The sequence below is a fragment of the Ailuropoda melanoleuca genome, chromosome 16, assembly GCF_002007445.2.
Source record: "Ailuropoda melanoleuca isolate Jingjing chromosome 16, ASM200744v2, whole genome shotgun sequence".
Taxonomy (NCBI): Eukaryota; Metazoa; Chordata; class Mammalia; order Carnivora; family Ursidae; genus Ailuropoda; species Ailuropoda melanoleuca.
Window position 1 is genome coordinate 77,916,889 of NC_048233.1, and position 9,587 is coordinate 77,926,475.

At 38.6% G+C, this 9,587-nt stretch overlaps 1 protein-coding gene across 1 annotated transcript; it reads right to left on the minus strand.

Annotated features, from left to right (window-relative positions):
* Window positions 1-2,943: 2,943 nt before the first annotated feature.
* Window positions 2,944-3,885, minus strand: LOC105240996 (olfactory receptor 1020-like). Its single transcript, XM_034644816.1, has one exon. It carries the CDS (start codon window positions 3,880-3,882, stop codon window positions 2,944-2,946), a length of 939 nt encoding a protein of 312 aa, XP_034500707.1. The 5' UTR covers window positions 3,883-3,885.
* Between the last annotated feature and the right edge of the window lie 5,702 nt (window positions 3,886-9,587).

The window sequence follows — 9,587 nt, forward strand, 5'->3', positions numbered from 1 at the left end:
TGGGAAAATATCTAAACCATCTACTAATAAAGTTAACACTGATTTTAACATTCCTGTTGAGGTGAAAACAGTATAAAGTGCAAATCCTGAACTAGGAGTCTGTAAATGTGCAGTGAGTAGGCAAGGAATTTAATTTTGCAGAGTAAACGTACAGGGGACTGCAGTAGCCATTATAAAGCAGGATTTCTTCTGATATTTCATGACTCCACCCTTAGCGCCAACATACACACATGTACACATATACATACATACCCCGCTTGCATACACATGATGAATATCTGAGCCATTTCAGGCAACGCTGTCCTTTCTGCAGAGATGCAGTCTTGCTTGTAATGCAATTGTCCTAAAAGTATGGAAAGTTGAGGCAACCATGTGAAAAGTCTGTGAAAGACAACAAGTGAATTCAGAGTATGAGAGAGGAAATAAGAGACAGAGAGACAGAGGGAGAGAAAGAAAAAGAGACAGAGACCTCATGGCACTAAGAACTCCAGGCCTGTGTTAGTTTGAATTAGCTTTGTGTTCCTTCATTAAAAACTCAATTGCTGTATTGAAATCACATCTACTTGATGTAATATAAAATATGAAAGATACTGAAATATCATGTTTATTAAAATATTTAATTTCAAAGAAGACAAGACAAGTTGTTTCAAAAAGAAAGAAAACATTATCCAACAGATCATCCAACCAGCTACCAGAAAACTTTTCTTTTCTAACACTGACTTTCTGAAATAGTGGTTCTTGAAGACTTTTAGTTCCAGATGCCAGAAGCAACATTTTGTCTTCCATCACCCAGTGTCTTCAGTCGGACTAATTTCTTTCTTAATTTTAAAGCTTTTACTGATGGCCTATTTATAAAGGCATGGAGATGTTGATATAAAGAGGTTTCTCTTCTTAAGGACCTCTTAGTCTATGTAATTTTTTTTAAGATTTATTTGTTTATTGGAGAGTGAGAGCAAGCGGAAGGAGGGGCAAAGAGAGAGAGGGAGAGAGAATCCTAAGGCAGATTCCCCACTGAGCACACAGCCTGATGCAGGGCTCCACCCCAGACCCCGAGATCATGACCTGAGCCAAAGCCAAGAGTCAGCCACTTAACCTACTGAGCCAGCCAGGTGCCCTTAGTCTATATATATTACACTGTGTTTTTACAATTTGTTTCTCTAACCAAGAGCTTGATTAGAGCTGCAAAATCTACAAAATCACAGGAATGGGCTTGTGTAAGTGTCTACCTTGGGAAGGATGATGGAGGGTCAAGGCAATCATAAAGGAGGTAATATTTGAGCTGGGTCTTGAAAGAAGAAGAGCTCTCCAGAAAAAGAATGATGAGATAGGAAGAGACCATTGAATAAGCAAGAAAAATGTGTTTTTGATATGCAATGCCTGAAATGAAGAATAAAGGAAGATAAAATGATAATATCTGGTTTCAATGTCTTATCAAAAACTCTAAGATATAATGAAAGCAAAATTATTTCTTAGTCTCCTTTAAGTGGCCACTTTTTTATTATGATGATAGTCTTTCCATGACAAAATAATATACTAGTGTCACACTTAGTATACTTCACCCAGTTCCAACCAGTTTAAAACACTTTTTGCTTACATGTCAGTGGTCATTATAAAGAAAATCCAGTTCTACTGGGGAGATGTTCCAATTAAGAAAATACCAGTCAAACCAACTGAAAGTTTTAAACTTGTCCCAATGAGGGGCGCCTGGGTGGCTCAGTCGTTAAGCATCTGCCTTCGGCTCAAGCCGTGATCCCAGAGTCCTGGGATCGAGCCCCACATCGGGCTCCTCCGCTGGGAGCCTGCTTCTTCCTCTCCCACTCCCCCTGCTTGTGTTCCCTCTCTCACTGGCTGTCTCTCTCTCTGTTAATAAATAAATAAAATATTTAAAAAAATAAAAAATAAATAAATAAATAAACTTGTCCCAATGAAATTGCAGTCAGTGGTAAAATAGATATCTACGGTGATTTGCTAAGGCATCAGGCAAAGCCGATGTATCATGCCCTAGCTCTTTAAGCTTGAACTGCTTACCCATTCAGAGATCAAACAACATGACACTTTCTCCACAGGAATTATAAGGAATACTTCTTTCTTAAGTTCAGAAACCTCTGCTCTACAGATCCTTGGTGTTCTTGTTCTGTGATTCCCGCTTATATTTACCTTATGATTTGTTCCCGTCATTCCCTCAGTGATCCAATTTACTTTTCCAGGTCAGAAATGCTTGACTTTTGGGGGCTCCTGGGTGGCTCAGTCGGTTAAGTGTCCAACTCTTGGTTTCAACTCAGGTCATGATCTCAGTGTCATGAGATCCACCCCCATGTCAGCTCCATGCTCAATGTGGAGTCTGCCTGAGGTTCTCTCTCCCTCTCCCTCTGCCCTCTACCTCATGCTGTCTCTCTCTCTCGGTTTCTAAAAATAAATAAATAAATCTTTAAAAAGAAGTAATCCTTAGCTTCAGCACCTCTGTCAGGATTAAGTTCTAATATATTTTCTGGTTCACTAGGGATAAGAAGCAGTCTCTATGCCCTAGTTGGGTCCTCTAGACAAGTTCTCGATCAGCCTAGTCCTTATCACCTGTCCTCTGGCATTTTACATACACTACCTTTCAATCATGGAGCCATCAACTGGGGAAAAAGAAGGAGTTATCCCTCCTGCTATTTCAGTCTTTCTCTATTTCATCTACTTTTCTACTGTGTTTTATGCCTCTGAACAGGGAGTTGTAATGTGATATTTGATTATTTTCAAGCATATAGGTTTCTGTGGAATTAGTGGGATTTATACAGAGTCACCATATTCCCCAGGATGCCAAGACATTTGGTCCATCTCCAGTATCAAAAATGACAACAGCAAAACTCATGACACAATAGAATGGAGTGAGGGTGAATAGAAGTGGATTTTGTCATTTCTATGCTCCTCAGAGTCCTAAAATCCCATACTTTGCTGATTCTAAGTACAGAAGTAAAAAGAGGTTGTTTTAAAATTTTTACCTAAGGAAGCTTTGACCTCCTTGTTTCTCAGACTGTAGATGACAGGATTTAACATGGGGATAACCACTGTATAAAACACAGATACCACTTTGTCTTGGTCCATTGAGTAGCTGGAGCTGGGGCGCAGATACATGAACAGAATTGTGCCAAAGAAGATAGTGACCACCATCCAGTGGGAAGCGCAGGTGGAGAAGGCTTTGTGCCTCCCTTCGGCAGAATGGATCCTCAAGATGGCAACAAGGATGTACAGATATGAAATGAGAATAATCAGGAGGCAGCTCAGTTCATTAAAACTGGCAAAAGCAAAAATGACAACTTCATTGACACGTGTATCAGAACAAGAGAGTTTCAGGAGGGGCGGAGTGTCACAGAAAAAGTGGTTAATGACATTTGAGTGGCAGAAAGACAATTGAAAGGTGAAGCCAGTGTGAATGGCAGCATTCAGAAAACCTGCAAGATATGTGGCCAACACCAGAAGGACATTAAGCTGCGGGGACATAGTAACTGTGTAAAGAAGAGGCTTGCAGATGGCCACATAACGGTCATAGGCCATCACGGCCAACAAGAAACCCTCAATGCCAGCAAAGGAACCAAAAAAGAAAAATTGAGTGGCACATCCATGAAATGAAATGACTGGGTTCTGCACCCAGAAATTCACTAGCATATTAGGGGCAATGACAGAAGAATAACAGAAGTCAACAAGGGACAAGTTACTGAGGAAAAAGTACATTGGAGTGTGGAGACGTGGGTCAATCTTGATTAACAGGATCATGCCGAGATTTCCAAACACAGTGATCGTATAGATGACTAGAAACACCATAAAAAGAAGGCACTGTAGCTCTGGATGATTCCTGAATCCCACGAGAATAAATTCAGTCACTGTCGTATGGTTGCTCATATCTTCGTCTCAGAATGATGTTTCATTTGCTGTACGACAAGAAAGAAGCCAAGGGAATAAATTGTACAAAGAAAAAAAGATACCAAGAAAATAAAATAGTTCATTCTTTGTTGTATGTATGATTAACTCTAAGAATGCCCTGAGAACATGTGTATTAAAGCTCTTTATTTTCTTACTGCAGTGGAAAGAAATTCCTTAAGTAAATTCAGTAACCCATCTTATTTAAAATTAGTGTGTGTGTGTGTATATATGTATACGGGTGTGAAGTCTTTGACAATAGACCCTGTTTGTCCACATCCTACCTTACCTCCCAACTGCTCTCTCCTCCTCCCTTGGTCCTACTGCCTTCACCTCCTATGATCCAATTCCTTGCATTTATCTTGGCAATTAAACATAAATATAGTTGAATATCCTTGCTGTATGCAATTCTGCTCTTCCTGTTTCCTCTCAGGCCTACTCTTACCAGGCTTGTGCCCTATCATTCCATGAAATATCTCTCATCTAAGGCATCAGGAGTCTTTATGTTGCCAAATCCCGTGGTCAATTCTCACTCCTCATCTTCTTGATCTATCAATAACATTTGACAGAGTTGATTTCTTACTACTCCTTGAGAGACTTTCTTCTCTTATGTTTCAGGATACCAGACCCTGAATTTTCCTCCTACCATGTGGGCTGCTCCTTCTCAGTCTCTGCTTACTCCTCCTCTTCTCTCTGACTCATATGGTTGAAGTACCTCAGTCCTTAACCTTTCTCCCTTTCCTGTTTAGACTTGACCTTGGAGATTATTTGATTGTGTAAATTTAATTACCACCTATATACCTAAAACTCCTGCATTTATATCTCCAGCCCTGGCCTCTTTTCCAAATTTCAGATTTATAATTCAACTGCTTACTCACATCTCCACATTAATATCAAATAACAACTCAACTTGACCCAAAGCTGAATTCCTCATGCCCAACCCTAATTTGCACCAAACATAGCATTCTTTATCTCAAGTTAATAACAACTTCGTACTTTCATTTGCCCAGATGAAATTAAATAAATAGATAAATATTGAAGAAATTGATCTCTTCTCTTTCTCACACACTATAATACCAGTCCATCAGATAATTATGTTGGCTCTACCTTCAAAATATCAACTTCCTCCTATCACCTCCCTTCCTACCATGTCCCGAGCCAACATTATCCTTCACCTAGATTACTGCAATAGTCTTTTAACTGATCTATCTTTAAAGTCAGCAAAAACCTTACCCTGTAAAATAACCAATTTAAAATTCTGTAGAGCTCTACTTTACGCATACATATACAAACATACTTGCATTATATATGGCATTCTTGCTACAAAAAGTTAACTAAATTTCCCTGTTTTGCACACAGACACATATGTACACATGGATATACATGTATGTATACATTCATGTATGTACGTGTCTGTATACGCTGAATATGCTACAAAATTCTCATTTGTTATTAGTGATCTTAAATCCCTGTTGTCTAAAGACAAAATCCAAATTTGTTTAGTTGGGGACATTAAATTTAGTGTTTCAGACATATCTTAATTGAGATCTTTACTTACTTGATGCTTTTTGAGTTCTCTTGGAAACTTTCTATATCTGAACACTTGGAGAGCAATCACGTTATCTTACCTTTGTCCTTAATATTCACCAGGAGTGATTATTAGTTTAGTTTTGTTTTATTGCTTTTTGGAGGAATACAAGTTTTCTGTCTTACAATGCGAAATTTATAGCTTTGATGAAAATGGAAGTGGTATTAGAGATCCAGCTATGACAGAATTAAGACATGGTTAATTAATTCAACCAAGAGTAGAAAATGCGGCTTCTGGATCAAAGCAGACAGTCAGCCTTATTAAGTCTGTGAGGATCCTCTTGAGATTTAGTCTCCGAAAAACACTAAAAATTGAAATGTGCTAATCCAAAATTAAAACATGCATTTGTTTTCCACTGAGATAATGGGACTACTTTCTCCCCAGTGAACCACTTATACCCCAGAGAGTAAGTTAGGCATTGAGAGACATACAAAAATTATTTCATCTTGAGACTCCATTGAGCATGACATTGAATTAAATGGTATGAGATTAATGAGATCCTGCCTCCAAACTTCAGAATCTCACTTAAAATATGGCTGCTATTCATTTCTGCTAGAATACGGCTCTTGGTGCATTAATTAATTGATTAGTCCAGCAAATATTTAGTAGACTCGTGTTATGGGGCATACAAGAATCCTTGGTACTGGTAGAGAAGCCAAAAAATCGATCTTGTTCATTCCTTCATGTAGCTTGCATTCTGGAATTGGGGTTGGATGGCTATTGCAGGATGACAGGAAAAAGTAAAGTCCAAAGCCTATTCATGAACTACCAGACTTATCTGATCAGTCACTCCTTCCCAAACACCTTCCTGACTGAAATTATTTTCCTTCTTTCATTTGTTCACATCGGTCAACATATATATGTCTCCTTACTATTCCTTTAACAAACCAGGGAGGATCTTGCCTCAGGGCCTTTATATTTACTGTAAGTATACCTGGAATGTTCTTCCACAGATATTCAGATGATATCTTTATTCAATCCTTCTCAAATGTTATTTCCACAGAAAGCTCCTCTCTGATGCCACCATTCCCTATTTTATTGCCTGCTTTACTATTCTTCAAAACACCACTCATACCCATGTCACACACACACACACATATACACACAAACACACACACGCACACAGACACATCCCTAACATCTCTATGCACACACACATGCACATTTGATATAGACAATAAAGTCTTCCTCACTCAAATATAAGGAGATCAGAAATTTATTTTTTTTACCTATTAAATCTCCAGTACAGGTTACATGCTAGTTTTTCCATTAATAGTTTATCAGTTTTATTGAAGTGTGTGTATGCCCAAATACAACAAATTATATACATTAAATGTATGAAGAGTTTTGTATATCTATGAATAATCTTTGGATGGATTATGGGTAAAGATATAAAGGGTGTCAATTTTCTTATTCTAAGCACAAACTGAGGTATATAGCGGAAGATACAACTTATACCATGGAAAAGGATATTTTAAACTCAATGACACATAGGTGTGATGCTAAGGTACAGACCCTCCTCATAGTACAAAAGATGTGATCAGTCTACAGATGTTCGAGTATGATAACTAGTGGAGAAAGCTTATTTTGTAATTCTTTCATGTGTCCAGAGTCCCCAGATGCCAGGTTGTCAATTTAATATATGAATCTGGAACTCAAGTGAGAAATCATGGCTAGACATGTGGATTCTAGAATCACTGCAGACTTCTGAGATCACCTAAAAAATGGGAACGGGATGGAGAACTAATGTACCATGAACTAATGTAAAGGATTAAGTCTTTGGCTCCAAGATTTGGAGGTTAACATGAGGAGGAGGAAGAAAAGCTATCACAGTTATCTAGGAAAAAGTGGCAGTGGAAGGAGAAAGAAAATCAGAAGACTGAAGTGACATAGAAATCTAAAAATGTGTGTTTTTTTTGGGTAGTTGAAAAAATTAATGATGGCAAATTCTTTTGAGATACCAAGTACAAGTATGATAGAAGAGCAATATTTAGAGGCAATAATGTTAAGCTCTCATGTGTCCATGACGAGATTGGATTTAATGGAGAAGTGGTACAGAAATACAATTGGAACATGTAATGGAATTTGAGGAAATAAGGACAAGGACCAGAGGTAGTTCTTTTGAAAGATTCATTGCAAAGAGAGAGAGAAATAAGTTGGTGACTGGACAGGACCTTCAGCCAAAGAAATTATTTAGAAGGGTGATACTAGATGATGTTTATAAAGAAATGAAAACACTCCAGTAGAGTTTGAGAAACCAGTGGTTGGGGAGAGTAGAAATACAATTTCTGAAGTAAAGTTCATGGAAAGGTCCAAAGATGTGAAAGCAGCAAGGGACACATTATCCATATGATAAGTGGGAATAAAAGTATGTGTATAAAGATTAGTGATGGTAAGATAGGTATAACCTTATCTAATTGTTTTTACTTTGGAGGAAGAAGCATGACACAAGATCAGCAACAGACAATGGGGTACTGAAAGTTTTTCTCTAATTGCACTAAGCAGCTTCAGTGGAGGACAGAACAAAGAAACAAGTTTCATTAAGTTCAAATTTAATCAGATGAGCAGAATGGAGAGACAGTAGAACCATGGAAATGAGGGTGATTGAGAATGAGTCATTATCTAGTGGACCACGGGATTTCAGTTGGGCAATGAGTAGTGATGAATATTGATCAAGTGCCACTTTTCTTACGTTGGTGAATAAGAAGCAGCTGAAGGATAGATATTATACTTTATGAGTTAGAACAAAAGGGGACATGAAGGAGGATATCAAGCATGATACAGTTTTGAATGTCGTTGAGAGAAATTTTGATTAACACTTGAAAATGAAAGTTATAGGAGGATGGAACCACTCAGAGTGGACAGGATGAGTTAATACAACGTTTGTGGTCTCTAACCAATTTGCGGGGCAGGGGGTGGTTGCGGTGAAATGGTCTTACTTGGAGCATGAGGAGCCCAGGTGTTCTCCCTCAAGGTCTGCAGTGGATAGCGGGATGGAAAGAAATAGGGAGCAGACATTTACCCGATTCCAAATCATCAGGCCTCCTTTGACACGTCATCTCATTGGAGAAGGCAGTTTCCCCATTACTCCTACATTGACAGCCCCCTCCCCCACTACAGTGAACAATAGATAAATAATTTACTTTCAGTAAATGTTTATTGAAAATTATGCAAAACTCTGGGAGGGGTGAAGATTAAGAGTGAAATTACATTGTTCACTACCCTCATGATATTCCAGTTAATTTACAAAATCAGTAAAACGCTACCCAATTATTGCTGTGGTACCCATATTATAACCCCTGATAAGACTCCTCCTTGTATCTTGTTTGGTATTCTTGACATCCCTGTGAGTAGAGTAGTGTTATTATTTATGACAGATGCTGTGGCATACCACCCAGATTTGCCTTTCAGGATTGAAGCATTTATTTTCTCAGCTTCCAAGTGCAATGACAACTGACACTTCACAGCCGAGTTCCACTCTGGGAATCGCCAATCACCCCTGCTGAAAGGATTGCCCATGCCCAAGTGGATGAGCCATTTCCAAAACTGGTCATTTTGAAGGTACAAACACCTGGTCTTTTTTTTTCCCCCCACAATTTGGGCTATCTCTGAATCATCTCAGCCACAGGGCTGCAAGTGGAATTGGAAGACTATTGCAGCTTCATCACTGTTCAACTTCTATGGACTCGGCCCTGCTTCCCTCATTCCCTTCTAGCCTTCTAGGTATTGCTCCTGGGAATGTTCTCCACTGCACTTCCTGCATGCATACAAATATCTGTCTCAGAATCTGTTTGCCCAGATCCCAAAGACATACATAGATCAGGAAAAGCTAAATATTGAAATTGGAACTTAAACCCAGGTCAGTCAAAACCAAGTATTTTGATACTTTACCAAGCACCAACCTCCCCGACTATGTTTATTCATCATATAGGCCCATGAATACACATTTAAGACACGGGAAGATTTAGAAGTATACCTCATTTTAAGCAATCTAACACACACACACACACACACACGCAAAGAGCTTAAGCAACCAGACAATAAAATTAATATGAAAACATATTTTCTTCTGCATAACAGGATGATATGTAACATGGCT

What these genes read in the sequence shown, in the direction of transcription:
- LOC105240996 (XM_034644816.1), bottom strand. Translation starts at nt 3,882, where the DNA reads ATGAGCAACCATACGACAGTGACTGAATTTATTCTCGTGGGATTCAGG.